Below are 18,665 nucleotides of genomic sequence, written 5' to 3' on the forward strand. Positions count from 1 at the left end.
CAGTAAATATTCACGATTTGAGTATCAATTTTTGAAAATTGCTTGTATTATCATATGCTTTGATCTTCAGAGGTAACTTCTCCTTGACTGGAATAGACTACATGTGTTACTACATATTTAAAATATTACCAGATAGGTGGCGCAAAAAGCAAAGTGAATTTTTAATCATTTCATTTTGCCCCACATTTTTTCCTATCTCTGGCCAAGACAGAGAAGAGGTTCTTCTACCGGGATTGTATTGGTTATCTCCAAATTTTTAATTTTGGCACTCACATCACTTTGCTTCTCACTGCCTCATGTGTATCAATAACCCCCACCCTGCAAATCACCATTCCTTAAAATTAATTGAACATTATACAGTCAAACATCGTAATCGCAACACCCGGATTTCCCGTCACTCCGGATGTCACGACACTTGTTCATATTTTACTTATTGCATACTAGCCGCCTGCGGCGACCAGCTGGCCCGCCCTTTTACGCCATTCGCCTTTTTGCGCCAGGGTTGCCGCCTTCGGCGGCTGCTTGGACAATTTAGCTACGGTATTAATCAATATTTCTCTCTATATTATCAATATTATCATTCGCCTTTTTACGCGAATGTTGCCGCCTTCGGCGGCTGCTTAAATAAATTTCGTGGCGGTATCAATCAATCTATATCTATCTTTATCATTAGTAGTTTGAATAAAACATTTTCTAGATCTATCTCCAGTTCCGTCGTTTGGAATATTTTTAAAGGAGGGGGAGGGGAGGCACAAACGGCGTACTCTTCATGCAAATTTTGTCGAAAAATAACAAAAAGCACTTCCACTTTTATGTGAAAGCATTGTTTTTTCGAAGTCATGGTGTGTGTATGTGTGAGGGGGGGGGGGCATTGACACCTATTTGAAGTTCTTTAAATGACGGGCATGTCTCTTTCTTTGCTGTCTATTTACTATATCAACCTCTATATTTGTTTATCTATTTATACGATCTATGCATATCTATCTCTGACAGTAATTAACAATCTTTTTTTATTTATATAAGTATTAATTCGAAAAAAACATTTTTTGTTCACTAAATCTCTATCTCTATATCTACCTAATGCGGCCTTCGGCGGCTATCTACCTTTACGATCTATCTCTAAGTTTTCTTATCCATCTCTATTTATTTTAACTTCCCCGCTCATTTCCTAATAAAAACAAAGATTACTCAAAAAATCGCTTTTTTTTATTTAAATAGAGCAAAAAAAAAATTATCTCAAAAATTTCCCGTTGTGTGCAAAAAGTAACGAAGTAAAGTAAGTGACAAAGAAAAAAAAATCTCGCTGTTTTTATTGAATTAAATGCGCACATCTATGAAATGTAACGTAATATAGATACAGCAAAAGGTCCAGCTTGGGGGGAGGGGAATGGAAAAAGAAATAAATGCAATCCCTAAATTAAACAAAAAAAAAAGGAAAAGAAAAAAAAGCAAGCGCTGCCGGAAAAACACGTGGTCATCACGTCATAAAATGTAAAAGTAAGCTATATAGTAAAAAAAAAAAAAACATTGTTTGCGATTAAGATTCCGTCGTAAATATCGAATCGAAATCCAAGTAGTGACGTCAGAGGTATAAAAGATTGAAAAACGCTTTTTTCGACCGATGCGAAGAAAGACACGATGTGTTCAGCATTAAAAGAATTGTAGAAAAAAAACTATTGCGCATTTTTAAGAACTTTTTTCTTTTGAAGAGGGCGAAATGTTTTTACTATTACCAACTTAAATTTTAGAAATGAGGCTTTGATACTTCTCGTAAGATGATATTAGAAAAATATAAAACCCAGAAAAAAATGCAAATTGAAGGTTTTTTTCAAAAATTCATAAAAAATACAAAAATTGCTCTATCTTCAAAATTTTTCATTCATCGTATTTGAAATTAAATTTCCAACACTATAGTACAAAAAAATTTGTGTGGTGCGATTGGTTCGGGGTCTGTGAGGTAAAAAGTACTAAAAAAACGCAAAAAAACACATAAAACATTAAATAACTTTTTTTCTAATTAAAATATCAAAAATCGAAGCCCGAGGTGCACATCTTCAGCAGAAAATGTACCTGTATACCAAATTTCATCGTTCTAGGCCTTACCGTTTTCCCGGGAAGCGCGCCACACACACACACACACACACAAACATCTTATTTTATTATATGTATAGATAATTTTAATGTTAAGTGGTTCCGGATTACACGACTGTATTTTATTGTGAAACTCCGGCTACCACGACACTTAGGGCTGCTTATACAGGATCAAATTTCTTCACAATTGAAATAATTTCAGTAAATGATGAAAATATCTGGAGAAGTTTGTTGTAGAAATGTCTGAGAAAGGATATGAGACCTGTGTTATTACAGCTCGGGTATGTCAACTGACGAATAGCGGGGAGTGTACGTAAGTTCTGAAAACGACAGAGTTTGGCCTTTGACGTGAGGGAATGTAAAGGAATCCAAAGCAAATGGACTACTCAAGGCAACTCTTCCACTTCTCCCGAAAATGGGGTTGGTCCCCCTCTTGGTTTTGGTGAGAGATGTGGAGTGACTTTCCAATTTCATCCAACTAAGAAACCCGGAACTACAGCTGACTTGATTGACATTTTGATAACACAAAATACAGTAACACCATCAAAATCAACATTTTGTGTACATAATTAAGGTTGATTGCAATTTGAAGAAAAACATATAAATGATTTTTTTGAAGTACAATTTTGAAGAGAAAATGGTGTTACTTCAAAAATATAAATAGTAAGGAAAATTCATTACAAAATGATTAAAAGTTATTTAACATTTTAGAAACAACATATTTTTCAAAAACATTCTTGATTTGAGGTAACAATGATTAAAAATGTACTGGTGCAATAACAAAGTCGTGAGCAGTATAGAATGTCACAATTGGTAATATGGTCATAATCAGTAAATTGTTGGCTTTAGTAAATTGGTGGAAAACATAACTCGTCTTTTTTTTTTTTTTGAATTTCGTTAAAGTAAAAGTTTAAGAGGAAAATAAAAATAACAATACACCTGTTCACAAAAAATTTAAAATTCTCAGACCCTAAATATTTATATCCAAAGGAAAAGGATTTTTAAACTAGAGTAAGGGAGCAAGAGAAGAGAAAAACCGTACCTGAAACATTCAGTTGTTGGTAATCTATGCAAGCTTCCCCCGCGGGAGAAAGAGAACATTATTGAGCCCCTTAATTAGATTGACAAGAAATACACAAAGTCTTTAAAGTGTAGAAAAAATTAGACAGCGTTTTTCTATGTTCGAAAGGTTGGGATTAGCTTTCAGAATCTCTTTTCACTGAAAAATCAACTTGATTGAAAATACGGTTGTTTAAAATGTTTTCCAAGAAGTTAGAAAACACTTTTGGGAAAGTTTTTGAGTAAAATAAAAATAATTAAGTGAAGTTTTCCCCCCTCTATAATTTGAGCCTTGTCCGTCAACAATTCAAAATTACGTTAGTTAGATCTAATTAACCACACCAAACTATTACTCAATTTATTAAACATGTACTTTATGAAAATATTGTTGAACTAATTATTTTTTACTATTTTGGTAAAGACGTCGCTCCGGCTATAACGACACTTTGTAGACCGTCTTAATGGTTACGTGATAACGAGGTTTGACTGTATTTACATTAAAAACTATTGAAAAAACTCAAGGAAAAACATGTTTTGGTGATATTTATTTTTAAAATTATACTTACCTTGCAGGCGTTTTGCCCCGGACTTGAAATTCCAGTGCACAATAGACCTGAAGTAATGTTAAAAGGAAATTGCCTGTTAAACGACATGCTTTTTTTATTGAGTATCTTGGTACAATTTTCGTTGGAAATGATAGGAACTTTGTTCAGTTGCATGAGGACATCACTTGTTTTTGCGAATAGTCCTACAGGAAACATCATGAAGTAAATTTCAGAAAAATTGCTGTACAGCAATTTAAAAAAAAAAAAAAAAAAAACCATCTTTTTCAACAATGGTTTTATTTTATGCAAAAGGAGAGTTTCACGCCAAAAACTATCCTTTTGCATAATACAAATACTTTCTATTCAACTTATAGAAGTAAATGTACAGTAAGTGGTGTCCCTACAGTTTCGCCGACACGAAATTTCCTCCCCCCCCCCCCCGTTGTTCAGTTTCAATCATACCTTTTGATATACTTAAGAAAGGTGGAAATTTTAAATGTCGGCGAAACTGAGAGTAAACCCAGTAAGTATATTTGTATATATTGCAATTTTTTAATGTATGATACATATTGTCAGTCTAGTGCATATTATGAACAACTTGAAATGTTAACAAAATATAAATTTCCCATTCATATCCAAATAGTTTACATTATCAGATTGAAATTATAATTGTATGTTTGCATTATGTTTTTCAGTAGATACAGCGTGTCCCCGTTTGAACTGCAAGACTTCTATTTTTGGAACCGTTAGTCCTAGTTGCATACTTTCAGCTGCAAAAATAGTCAAAATAAGGTAAAGAGTCAAGATATCAAAAGTTTGAATCAAAAAAAAAAATATTTTGTGAAAAAAAAAACGATATCTAACTTTTTATATGGTTCCCGGATCAATAAATTTGCATTTAGGAAAAATCAAAAGTACAAAAAAAGAAAAAGACATATCGAGAAGCAAAGGGATGTTAAGTGGCAAAATTGAAAATTTGTAGATAACCAGTACAAATGGTAGGTAAACCTCACCTTCATCTTGGGGCAAAAGTTGGTTCTAGTAACCCTGATATTAGATGCTGTTATACATGATTTAGAAAAACTTCTGAATGAAAGCCTTCTTAAGACCATATCTTTAAAAGCGTTTTACTCAAAACTTGAATATGTCCACTTACATCCTTTGCTTCTCACTGTCTCACATTTACGACCGAAATTAAAAGAGATATTCAAGTGCTCAAAATTCAAAGGGACCGTGCTGAAAATGAGATTGGGAATATATCGCCCTACCAGAAGAACAACAATCATGGTAAAAGCAAAAAAAAAAAAAAAAAACAGTATACATTTATCAATTTAATTGCTATTGAAGAATAAAAGGAAATCTTACACTTTGATACGGAAAAAAATTACAGCTCCTAGAATTTTAGAGACAAAATGCAAATATATTAAATCACAGTATGGCCCCCTAAAAACCATCTGTTGCTTCCCATCCCACTACTATGGCAAATTGAATAGAAATTTAAAATTCCAATGGAGTTTAGGATATTTTTCTCACTTAAACTAGTTAAACCCCATCCCGCTGCTGTTGCAAAAAGCCCAGTGAGATCTCGTGTGGCTAGCTTCTTATCAGGAAGGCAAATAGGCTTGAATCCTTCGAAGCGAACCTTTCTCTTCAGTTTTACAAGAGCAATATCATCGTAGAAGAAACTGTCGTTATATCCTTTATGAACCTTGATTCGGCTGATGTAGTACTTTTTCCCGTTCTGTATCTTGACATTGCCAATTACAATTGTATAATTGTCAGGAGATCTAAGAGACAAAAACATTTAAAGATTAGTCATACGGCTGAGATAAAAATCATGGTTGGAGTTAAAAAAAAAAACTCATTGCCACTATCCTTTGTAAAATATTTGGTGGAGAACGCATGTCCAAGCTCTCTTGTTTCCATAAGACAATGCACGAGTAGAGAGTCAGTCAAAAAGTTAGTTGTACTGCTTAAGAAACAAAACAGGATAGAAAATTAGCAATAGCTTCATTCATATTTAATTTTCAGTTAAAAATCTATATTTCAACATTATTAACTCCACTATTTAAGAATTTATTGAGATGTGGTGCAAGTTTTTCGACGTCTTCTGCAAAAAAAGTCTCGTCCAATGCCCGACAGCCATTCTTGAGTTGTAGCTTTAACCTGGTTATTATAGTGGTATGGTTGCCATTACACACAAGGTCTGGACACAAGGTCTGGGACATAAGGAGGAGGATCCCAAGTCTTATCCTTTCTGAAAACAAAGTGTAGTGCAACTAACTTTCTCTGACTAACATAGTACGTATTTCATAATATTTCTAAAAACGGAACATATTGTCGCTGTTTTTTAACCATATGGATTGTTATTTTTAATTAATTATGTAACTATTTAGTTGTTAAGAGCCTTTTGCTATCTAATGTGCAAATCTTTCAAACTCGGATCGATAAAATCGGTATTATTATTTAGAGATGCCATTTCGGATATCAAGCAAATTTTCAAGTTTCTTGTCACACTGTTGTAGCGATTGAAATGAAACGAAGCAGAGAGATTAGTGTCAGGTGAGTATAGCATGGCTTTGACAAATGAGCTGTCATCTTGAAAATGCTTCCCTCTTATCGGGGAGTTTAGTGGAAAAGGAAGATGTTATTGGTGGGGATTTGAGCTGGAATACCTTTGCAAGACTACTACGAACGCACTTCAACGCTAGTTACCATCCTCCATTACCCCAAAAGAGGTAAACATTATCAATGTCATTGCTCAACTTATCAGAGTCACATTATATATTCTAGTGATTGTCTACAAACGTGATTCAGCAACACCACACTGCTTCAGAAGAACCCTATGAAAAAATCAAACCATACTCGTTTGACATTACGTAATTTTCAGTCGTTTTATCCTGACTGCTATAAGACCGAAAATTCAACTGATATACAAAATGCCATCAGCAAATATTTTGCTCCAAAGCTAAAGTACTGAAAATTTGAACATTAGACTGCAAAAAGTTGTTGACGACTTGAAAAAACAAACAAACAAAAATGATAGTATTTTCCGTTTTTTAAAAATATTTTCCTTGGTCTTCGGTACTAAACCTCACTAAATTTCACACGAAAACGTTAAGCATCATATCATGGGACGAATGCTACAACTAGATAATTCTAATTCAGTTTTTTTCATACTGCTTTGAGGATAACTCAACAAGACGGTGTTTTTTCACGATTTTTGGTGAATGGGAAAATTTGATTTAAATGCTATTGAACCACCAATTCTATATTTTATTTATTTAGAAGTATTTATGCCTTGAATCGAAAAAAAAATCAATAAAAGTGAAACAATCTATTTTTTTCTTTAAAATTCGCAGTTACCTGTAGTAGGGGCAAACCTAACCTGGCGGTGTCGTATTGCTGTGATTAGGATCTGCATATCCTTCAAAATACTACCAGGTTAGGTTTTTCCCAACTATAGTTGTAATAAGATAAGCAAATACCTTTGTGCTGAAAAGTAAAGTAAGAAATAACGTCAAAAAGCACAAATTGCAGGTTACATCCGCTTTTGTCGGATGTCTTTTCATCCTTAAGCTCATTTCTTTTGCATTGAAAAAGGCTTTCCTTGTAATGTCGAAACACGTGTGTGCAGTAATCTGCAGTTCGTGCTTTTTGACGCTGTTATTTCTTACTTTATAGTTGTAGTGTTCAGCCGACCATATCATTCTACTTAATTTAAACTGAAGATCTGGGACACGCGAGCTTGTGGCTTGCTTCAGGATGATACAAGGTGTTTCAGAAAGGACTGAACAACTTTGAATCGATATAACTACGTCACAGTAAGCGACATAAAGGTAAAACAAATGGTAAGTTGGAGAGATTGGCCTGGGATTTGTTAGTTTTCAAAAAGTGTTCCGAGATTGGATATTAGAGGGCGCTACAGTCGCAAATGTCTTTTAATGGCATATGAAAGTCGGCTAGTGAACAAAGGTCAAATTACATTACAATGATTTCGATATGGTCACCTTTTACCGGAGTAGTAGGATGCAAGCAAAGGATAAAGTTCAAAGACACTTGTTGCAATGTTTGTGATTCAAGTGCGTCCGTTTCCAAAAAGATGAATGACTTCAAACTTTGCCCTTCGGTTGCACCATGCTACTGATGTGAAAGTTATCCACATTGAAATAACTCTACTGTGATTTGACCTCTGTACACAAAGCACACGTTTATACACTATTTCAAAGCTGTTTGTGGATAGAGCATCCTCTGTTGTCCAATCTCGTAACTATTTTTTAAAACCGGAGTACAAAAAATTCCAAACCTGTCTGTCTTAAAGCCCAGAATCGTAGAGTAAGTAGCGACAAGATTCCGACATCTTAGGGCTAAATTGTGCTTTCTTCCTATGTCTGCTATGGTGAAGGAGCGGGTTTTGCTTCTTGATTGTGGTTTCTTATTAACTTCATGTTAATCCACACAAAGAAGTTTCACAATCACGAACCAAAACACGCTATTTTATTATAGTAGATATAGGAAGAAGGGGGGGGGGGTGCTTCTTGATTGTGGTTTCTTATTAACTTCATGTTGATCCACAACAAAGAAGTCCCACAATCACGAAGCTACACTATTTTATTATGGTAGACATTGGAAGAAGGCAGAATTTAGCCCCAAGATGGTGGGCGTGTCGCTACTTGTTCTACGATTCAGGGTTTAAACCTGTCCAACACTAACACACCATTTGTTTTCACATTTCTGACTTTCACGTTTTCACTTGTAGAGGTCCTCAACTCGTTGTCATGTCATTTCAAAGTTAGAGAGGATTCTCCGAAACAATCTGTACCAGCATCTTGCTTGTGCATAAGGTGTACATTCGAAAGCAAAAAATCTAATAAAATTAGACGTTGTTAAATAGCTGTCGTACCTGCTCCGCATGAAACAGTGACCAGCAGTTAAAACGTGCGTTCTGTCGATTAGAAAACCAGTGCAGTGCGTAGAGGAAACGTTTCTCTTCGTAACAACAACCTGCCCAGAGAAAGAGGATTACAATTAAGCCAGTGAGAAGTAAAAGGGTGTAAGGGCTAAAATAAAAAGTTGGATATAACCAGTAAAAATGTTGGTAAATCTCTCCTCTGTTTTGGGGCAATAAATAGTTCTAGTATCCCTGGTAGTTGTTGCTATATCGCACGAAAGGAAAAAAAACGATGAAAGCCTACCTAGGACCAGAAATTTAAACGCGTTTTCACTAAACTTGAAACTGTTCACTTACATCCCTTTGCTTCTCACTGCCTCAACTGAATGTCAAATTTCAAGAAGGACCTATCTCGAGTTTTTTTTTTTTTCAAAATCGACCTTTTTTTGATCTACTCAAGTCAATTTATATTTTTTGAGCCAGAAAGAATATCTTTTTTAGATCCAAGGGAAAACACATGACTCTCTATAAACAATTTCGGTCTTATTTCAACGAGATAAGACTGTTTTGAAGACTTCTGAAATCTCTTTGAAGATTTTTGAAGTCTTTTATGAAGGCATTTTGAACTGAAAGGGTGGCAATCTTTCAAGCTATGTGCCCCATTTGAACACTGCTGTTGAATCATGTCCCACTACCACTAACATGCGCGTTGCAAGTTGTACCACCGAAAAATCATAATTTGAAACAGAAGTTGGTTTGGATAGCAGAATAAGGTTATTAAATGAAAATATAGATATGTTCTCCTACAACATTTCATGTTACTAAACATAAATTTATAGTTTGAATATATTATTATCGGAACATATGAAATATATAAGTAAATTAATAAAAAAAACCTAATTACAAACTAAATGAAAAATTATGAAATAAGTTTTGTGCTATGACATGAATAAAGGGATAAACCAACGTAAATAAAGCACAAACTCTCAAGAAAATACAGTTTATAGCTATTTCAAGGCTACAATGGGGTCTGTTGATCAATGCAAAAAATTCACCACACAACCAGAAAGTCGTGAGAGAACTGAACGTCAGCCACGTGGACACCGGTATTTGTACCAAATGGGTCGAACAATAGAAGTTCTTGGCAAGAGACGACAAGTCAACCCCGGGCTGCGCATCAAGGGAGAGAGACAACCCATCAAAAGATAGGAAACAAAAAGAGTAGAGGAAAACGAACAGTTCAAAAAAGCAATTATAAAAATTGCTTCCAAATATCAGGAAAATCCGAAGTGCTGGAAAAATCATTGACTAGAGAATGAGAAGTTTTCCAAATATAGTTATATACAATTACACAGGGGTGCCCAGCCCTAAAAATCGCGAAGACCCTCCCCAAAAAGCAAGAAACCCCCCAAAAAGAGAAAAATACCCCTCAAAACACCCCCTAAAAATTTCAATGGCGTAGTCTGCACCATGACTCATCTAGGTAGCACCCTTGAATAACAAATAATTCTGACAGAACAAACAGTGGCCAAAAGTCTAACAATGTGAAGCGATGGAAGAACGAGCAAGTTCTTGATGTTTAACATAATTTTCATGCTCTTTCAGACAGTGTTTGAGAGCACGTTTAGTCTGACCAATGTAACGAAGTCCACACTTGCAAGAAATGCTATAAATACCCCAGTTTCTATGGTAATTGATTGGATGCTTCAAGTTTAAAAACTTGATCTTGCTTACAAGGCAAAAAACAGTATCAAAACCAAACTTCTTCAAAACTTTTGCAACTTGATGACTGACATTTAGATAATAAGGCAAGACAACAGTATACGCAGCTTTGGAAGCAGAAACCTTGCCAGAATGAGAGGGTTTAATTAGAATATTGTGAATCGAATCAATAGTGCTAGGAGAGTTACCCCGATTGATAGCCACTGCTTTAAGATAAGAAATCTCATCATTTAAAGAATTGGAAGAAGAATAGGTGTTCAAAGCACCGATTACAAAAGCATTAAATGAAGCCAACTTTTATTGTGGAGGTCGAATGGACAATGTGATGGGCTTTTCGTAATGATCCAGTTTAATGAATTAATGTTTTGATTTTTTTTTCTCCAAATTTACTCACAATATATTTTGTTTTATTACCAAGATGTATTATTTTGTAGTATTACTGGAGTGATTCATATCAATTTTGGGGACGAAGTATTGAAGGGTAAGCGTCCGGCTCCCTTTCAATTGAAATAGACTTTGTCACACGTGCTTCGGTATCGGATCACTAGGCAAATTCTTGTGACATGTTTGTAGGTTCATTGTACATAACTTAGTTGACATAGTATAAGACAATGAAACATTAATTTTATGGGGAAGACCGAGTATAGTTGATTAGTTGATACCTTTTTCACTTCGATATTTCTAAGTTTTGTTACTATTGTTACGTACCAACATAAAATTTCCTGTTATAATATTACTATTTTCATCTAAGAGTAGATTATAAAGAAAAGTCCCACAAAGTGTTTGATGTATTGATTTGAGGTAATTGATTTATATAATTCTGAATTGCAACTAATGCAGGCATAAGTATGGATATCTTTTACGAAACAACTCTTTCAATCATTTCAAGCGGAATCTCTTTCTTTATTTAGTTATCTTTCAGCATTTCTGGAAAAGGCAAAAACACGAGTTAAATTGTTAAACGTATCAACTTGAAACGAGCGTGTACTTGATTCAAACAACACCATCACGTTTACTCAAAAACAGTGAAAAAGCAGCTGAAAATATAAGCAAATTATCTTAAGTAAAATCATGTCTTAGGTAAAAAAAAGCTGGCATCTTCTTCTTTTTAGCCTTCGATAGTTATAAACAAACCATAAGCACTTTCTTATAACCCTTAGTTCTGGCCGCATACTTATTCGAGAACTAAACCTCTTGTATCAACTGGACCCGGTCTCCCCTATTTTGTTGTTTTGTAATGAAGAACAATGACACATTGTATTCGATGAAGCACTGCTATGTCATAGCAGAGTGCTAACAAGGTAATGAATTTGGTTTGCGAAGCCAACTGAAATATAATTGCATCGCAATCGAAAGGGGGTTGACAAGCGGTAGCGAGCAGGAGACTCCCCTGTGTATCAAATGCAGAAGAAAAGAACAAATGCAAAATAAACTAAGACATAAGTTAGTAATAATACATTTTACAGAAATATGGATAAAAAACAGTTGGTATGCTTTGAGAATTGATTATAAATATTAGTAAATGTTTCGATATTATATATATTTAAGTGTTTTGTTGAGGTACAAGAAAAACATTTTTGCTTTTAAAACGCAACTCTGAAGCAATAAGAAAAAAGATTTGATTATATTCAATATATTGTAATACAGGTAACTTTTTAATAACTATAATAACTACTGTTCACCATCCAGGGCCATTTTAGTTGTTTTGATTCTATGCCTTTTATGATAGAAGCATGAGGAGATTTTGGGTTCTTTCTATAAACATATCTGGTTGTTCCAGGCACTCCACAAGCTGCGAAAGAAAAAATAAATAAATTAATTAAAAAAAAAAATGGATAAAAAATAAATAAATAAATAAATAAAAAGTAAATTACTCGTTGTATGAAAATATAAAGGAGCAACATTTTTAATATTGAAGCTTTGAACAGCGGCAACTCTATGATTGAACCACTTTTGCTTAGGCAACCCTATACCATTGGTTTTGTAATGTTTTTACCTACATTTTTTTTATATCACTTATGTCGAAACTCGATGAGGGTAAATTACTCATTTTTGAGCACCTTTTAGCCCTTGACCAGGTTAGAGACCGGAAAAAGTAGGCAACCTTACTTTAGCGTTTTATTTACAGCTTTTACTTTCGTTTATGACAAAAATTTCCGGAAATTCGATGAGGGGTAAATTATCTCCTTCATTGAAAACTTTTTATCCCCTGACAGCCCAGATTAGCGACTCGAAAAAGGTAGGCAACCTTACTTAAGCATTTTATTTCCATCTTTTACTCTACATTTATAATAACGATTTTCGGAAACTCTATGAAGGTAAATTACTTATTTTTAGGCACCTTTCAACCCGTGGCAACCCTGATTAGTTCACGTGAAACAGGCAGAAATTCGTAATTTCACGTTTTGGTTACAACTTTTACTCTTCATCTATGGTAAGAATTTTAGGAAACTCGGTTAGTTCGAACTCAGAAAAGAGGTGCTTGGAAGCGTTTTTTTTTTTTTTTGGTTTATTTTAAAAAAGAATTTTGTAATGGAAATTTTAACCAAGTTCTTTTTTACTTTCTTTTACAAAAAAGGAAGTATTGTATTCGCGAAAAAATTGTCACTCAAAATTTGACCTTAATTTCTGTTTTGTTCACCCCAAAATTAACGTCGAGTTTTTTTCTCAACCCGACTACACACGGATAAGTACCCAGGAACGTATAGCCACCCGAAATATTCAATTTGACATTCCCCGAGCTAATTACAACGACTTTTCTCGTGACGTCCGTATGTACGTATGTATGTGCTTATGTGCGCATGTATGTCGCATAACTCACAAGAATGGTATGTCCCAGAAAGTTGAAATTTGGTACGTAGAATCCTAGTGGGGTCTAGTTGTGCACCTCCCTTTTTGATTGCATTCGGATGTTCCAAAGGTGGTCTTTTGGGGGGAAATCAATGTTAATTTCAATGCAAACTTAAGTGGTGATATAATTTATGCAAACACTTGGCAATATATTGCCAAGCTTTCGGTCGGCAACTTGGCGAAAAATTTGGCGATTTTTTTTTTTTTTAGAATCTGGTTTCAATTTGGCCATTGTTGATGATATTTAGAGAGTTAACTATTGAATCACATTAAAATTGCCACTAATGGGGAAATAACTTTAAATTGGTGTAAAAGGAAGTCATGTGATGCACACATCAGCTCATTTTTTTTTTGAATGGGAGCGAGATTCTCATTTTGTTCTAAACGCAACGCGTACGTTTCAATTTGATTCTTTCTTGCAGGCGATTCAAATTTAAAAACCAAATATGAATGCGAAGCAAACTTCGGGGGTTGGTGTGCGCAAGCGAGCCGGAGGCCCTAATAATATCTGAGAAAAAAGACCCTTTTTGAAACACAACTAAGGACTCTTAATTAAGTCACCATTCAAAAAATAACAAAATTAAAAAAAAAGTACTAAGCACTTTTCCTAATGCGCTCAAAATGATTAAATAACTTTTCTGGGTCAGAAAAGACAATTAAAATATTCTTGTAGTTTTCAATTATTCCAAGAAAATGGCACGACAAACGAAGAAAAATGCGGCTCAAGTCTTGAAGAGAATTTTTTACCATTATCTAGCTTTCAATCATAACTTTGAGTGTTGAAGCATGCATATTTTTCTTATTGGGAAAGTTAGGTTTGAAATGACTAAAACCGCACTTTTTTTCGTGAGTGGTGTAATTTTTTTGGAATTTTTGAAAAATACAGGAAGACTTTAAATGTTCTTTCTGACTGAGAAAAGTTATTTTGTTATTTCGAGTGCATTATAAGAAGTGCTTAGTATTTTAAAAAAACTGTTATTTTATTCTTCTTTCAGTGTAAATGTATTTAAGAAATAGAATAATGTTACCATCACGAAACTTCACTTTATTTTTTCATATACATGCTCCGTACTAAAAGGAAAAAAACCTATATACGAGGGGGGACCCAAAAGAAACCGGACTAGTGTTACTGTGCCAATCCTAGATGTAGTAGAGTGTTCTCAAACTAGATGGCTCAAGTAGAGACCTTCATAAACCAGCTGCGCAAGTGGCATCAGTTTAGATGATAACGTCTGATCATAGTGTTGGTTTTCTCAGGTGTCGTTGCTTTCCGCCTGCGAACTCATTATGGCAGATTAAAAAGAACAAACGGTAAGATTGAAATGTTGCTTCCTGCTTGAAAATTCGGCAACGGAATAGCTTACCAAATGCTTCAGCAAGCTTTCATGAACGATGTTATGAGCCGTACACAAGTTTTCGAGTGGTTTGGGAGCTTCAAATGTGGTAGTATTGATGTTGAAGATCATGCTCGCTCTGAGCGTCCTTCAACGTCTCGAAATGATGAAAAGGTTTAAAAAATCTGCCAAAAAATCAACGAGAGTTGTCGTTTTACGATTGACGAAACTTTAGAAGAAATAGAAGTGAGCTGGAGCTCGGGCGGGCGATCGGAAGAATGGTTCCTTTACCATGATAAAGCTCAAACATCCTTCAGTATTAACCGCTACTTGGACTCTCAAGGGTGACGAGACGTTCCTCGACCCCCGTATCTGCCAGATCTAGCCCCCTGTGATCTTTTCTTGTTCCCAAAGATGAAAAAAATTCTGAAAGTGAAGTGTTTTGATGATTTAGAGGCTGTAAAAACTGCTTCGCAACGGGCACTGGACATGGTCAAAGTTAACGAGTTTCAGGGCAGCTTCTAACAGTGTAAAAAAAGAATTAACAAGTGTATTGCATCTAAGGGTGAACACCTTGAAGGAGACGAAAGAAATTTTGTGAATAAATTAATGTATAAATATTTTAGAACAAAAATCCGGTTATTTTTGGGTCCCCCCTCGTACGTGTCTAAAACTTTAAGCAGTTAGCACTAAAAATTTATCCTTGTTGCTCTCTAGGATTTATTTATTTTCTAATATAATTAAAACCATTTAAATATTAAATCTTTCCCAAACTGATTTATGTTTCAAAACAGTTACTCGCGATAAAGATCCTAATATGTCTCTTTACTTAGCCCCGTTATCGATTATTGGCATAGATCATTGTAATGATAGGGAATACATTTCATGCTTGTTTCAGAGAAGTCATCATTCAAAATTTTCATTATGATTACTATTAACTAGAAAATCGCACGTTAAGGTATGACGGGTGAAAATTGTTTCTACATTTGAACGAAGCCATTGCCTGTTTGGTAAGATTTTGATAGTTGAAATTGTAACCCTAACTCCAGTGGATTAACCCTAAACTACAGTAGGTAGGGTTCATTGTTGATCATTTTTTCATTTCTTCATTCCCCTTAAATGATATAGTCTTACCAGTAAAAGTGTTAAGTTGCCGGATCGAGTTCAGCCTTGTCGCAATAATGCCTTTCCCTGCATGTTGAACATTACCAAAACATATTACCAAATTATCACGCCGTGGCGCGAGTTTCATTGTTGAAGCACGCGGGTTACGCGATCATCGGCTATTATTTATATGATGATGAGGATATTACTGCTGTAAGGGAATGAATATTTGTAACAATGTTTTTACTTTCTTCTATATCTAATATATAGAAGAAAGTATTGGATTCGTGCAAATTTTCGAACTTCGAATTTTGACGGATTCGAACGTTTTGAGGTGTGCTGAGTTCATTTCGACTATTTTTGGAAAATGTCTGTCTGTGTATGTGTGTATGTGTGTGTGTGTGTATGTATGTGTGTCACGTCTGTGTGTGACCAGTTTTTTGTGGCCGCTCTACAGCAAAAACTACCGCATGAAATCGAACGAAATTTGGTACACATATGTGCCCGTATGTGAACTTGTGCCCATTGGTTTTTGGCGCGAATTCATCCAAGGGGGGTGGAGCAATGGGACGTTTTTTGAGTTACGCGTGCTTGCTATTCCTCAGGAAGTAACTGGCGGAATCAAACAAAATTTGGTCTATATGTTGCCATTAACAGGAACAGGTGCTGATTCAATTTTGGTGTCAATAACTCAAACGGGGGTTGAGCTATAGAACGTTTTTTTGTCGTCAATTGTGACTGCTGTATCTCAAGAAATAATGAACGGAATGAAAGAAAAATTTATCGGCAAGTAGCCCTTAGTGGGTATAAGAGCTGATTTTATTTTGGTAACAGCTAAAAAGGGGGTAGCGCAATCGCCCGTTCTTTTTTTCCATTGTGAGTGCCCTATCTCAAGAAGTAATGCTACGTTCTGGTTGAAATTTGGAATATATGTGAATCCATACGTAAACAGGCTTTGGTTCAATTTTGACGCCAATCGCTCCAAGAGGTGTTGATTTTTTTTTTTTTTTTTTGCGAATAAAAGTAGCTTTATTAATGCAACAATAAGAAAGATAAATCGTAATAGATTGTCGTCTGCGTATTTCTCGTGATTTTAATTGTATGGAAATGATCGGAAATATTATCTCAATGATTTAAAATTTTTAACTGTTGCCATCTTATGTTTGTTAACAAATAAAATATTTGTAATTAATTCAAGCAAGGCTTTTAAAATAACTTTCAATTTTCGCTCTTTGCTTTGCTTTTGCAATAATCCAGACATTGGGATGGTCGTCAAGTTTTTGCATGTGTAATTTTGTTTTTGTTGGGAATATTGCTTCTTCGTCAAGCATGGGGAGGGATCAGAAAAAAAAAAAGAAAAATATAGAAGGAAGTTGCGTGATGGCCACAACATACTAATTTTTTATGTTTTATCATTTAGTGGGGAAATTACATAAAATTTGCTGTTTTCCATCCGAAACGAAATAATAATTTTATTTTCGAATTTTAATTTTTCAGTGCTAAGTTGTACTTTAAGATTAAGCAAACCATTTAGTAACATTCCGAAATATCAAATTGGTCTAGTTGCTGAGATATAAGCAAAGCAGGCTTCAGGTTTTTCCGTGACAAACATGCCAAGCATAATAAAAGTACTTAATAATAAAAAGAAAAACCTAAATTAAATTTGATTTATTCTGTTAGGAGCTATGATGTCATACACAGATAGAAAGAGGTAGAAATACGTAGTTACACACGTTAAACTAAACCTCTCTCAGTTTTGTGTCGATGGTTATAGAATGATATGTGAAATGACGAAATAATAAAAAATCGATCCTTCTGGAGATTTGCAAAAAGTCAATGCATAGGAAAAGCTGGAGAACATTTGAGTACGTTTGGAACGCCTGTATGATTCTAAAGACACTTACGTTATTTAAGTGTAAATTTTCACAATTTTCTGTGCTTAGTAAGGTGACGGCACTAGTAATAGACATGCCTAAGACATCGCTCTCAGGTTAACTCAATTTTCTGAGGCTTTCAATGTATTTAGACTATTAAAACTATTTTTTTCTCATGCAACTACATCTCATCTGACGTTTGGCTACTTCTGGATTCTCTGAATGAGTTAACTCTACTTTTATTTTCTCAATTTTAAAAATAGGGCTTACCCCCCAGTAACAGACACCAAAAATCTGATGATACCCAGTAGCAGATAGGCTGAGGAAAGGATGAGTAATGAGAAGAACTTCCCTTTTGTTTTCAAATGCGCAAAAACTCTTTATTTTTAGTTCTAAAACCTTATTAAATTGAAATGAACTTGAAAAACCGGCAGACCCTGTGGTGACCGTTCATAACCTTTCATCACTGCCTTGTAAATACTAACTGTCTCATAAAATTCACTCTGATGAACACTAGATGATTACACAGTATTCATGCATCGCAACAACATCAGTTTTACCCGCCTAAAATTCTTATTTGAATCCAAACTTACGACTGTCTAAGCAATAAATAAATACCTTTGCGCCGAGGAATAACAGGAAATATCCAACGTTGTTTAGCATCAGTTTATCTGTGCTAAACAACGTTGGATATTTCCTGTTATAACGACTGTCTGTTACTGGACCCCTGTCTGTTATTGGTGCCGTTACCCTACGGTTTTGATATAAGTTTAGCTTTTTTTCCTATGAAAATTAAAAAAACAAAAAAAAAAAAAAACATAAAAAAAAAAACATAAAAATGCTTACTTTCCTCTGCGTGAACAATTGCGATCTGGAATACGAACATCAAGACCATGTGCAGTATTTTCTCCATGTTCTGGAAGGTAATGCCTACAGCGGAATCGGCCCTTCAACATGTGAGATCCGAGAAAATGTTCTCTTACTTCCGGGAATACCTGTGCATTTTGAATTTCCGATTCCGGAAGTAAATTGTGGTTCCTGTGAAACTGTACAAGATGTGAAAGTTGAAGCGGCCGGATCACTTTCGACCGATTAGATTTCAATCTGAAATGAACTGTATCGTGTATAAAGATATTGACACATTACGTGTAAAAGTTCTACACGATGGTCGATATGGTTCTGAAAATGTAACAAG

General features: G+C 34.8%; 1 protein-coding gene across 1 annotated transcript in view; it reads right to left on the reverse strand.

Moving 5' to 3' along the window:
* Positions 1–18,431, reverse strand: part of LOC129228127 (clotting factor B-like) — a 33,307-nt gene extending 14,876 nt beyond the window's left edge. The window contains exons 1-2 of the mRNA XM_054862774.1: positions 18,317–18,431; positions 11,991–12,100 (exon numbers count right to left, since the gene is read on the reverse strand). Coding sequence (XP_054718749.1) covers positions 11,991–12,100; positions 18,317–18,383 — 177 coding nt within the window. The 5' untranslated portion in view covers positions 18,384–18,431. The remainder of the gene's footprint in view (positions 1–11,990; positions 12,101–18,316) is intronic.
* Positions 18,432–18,665: the final 234 nt, after the last annotated feature.

This window comes from Uloborus diversus, chromosome 8 (assembly GCF_026930045.1).
Source record: "Uloborus diversus isolate 005 chromosome 8, Udiv.v.3.1, whole genome shotgun sequence".
NCBI classification, from domain to species: domain Eukaryota; kingdom Metazoa; phylum Arthropoda; class Arachnida; order Araneae; family Uloboridae; genus Uloborus; species Uloborus diversus.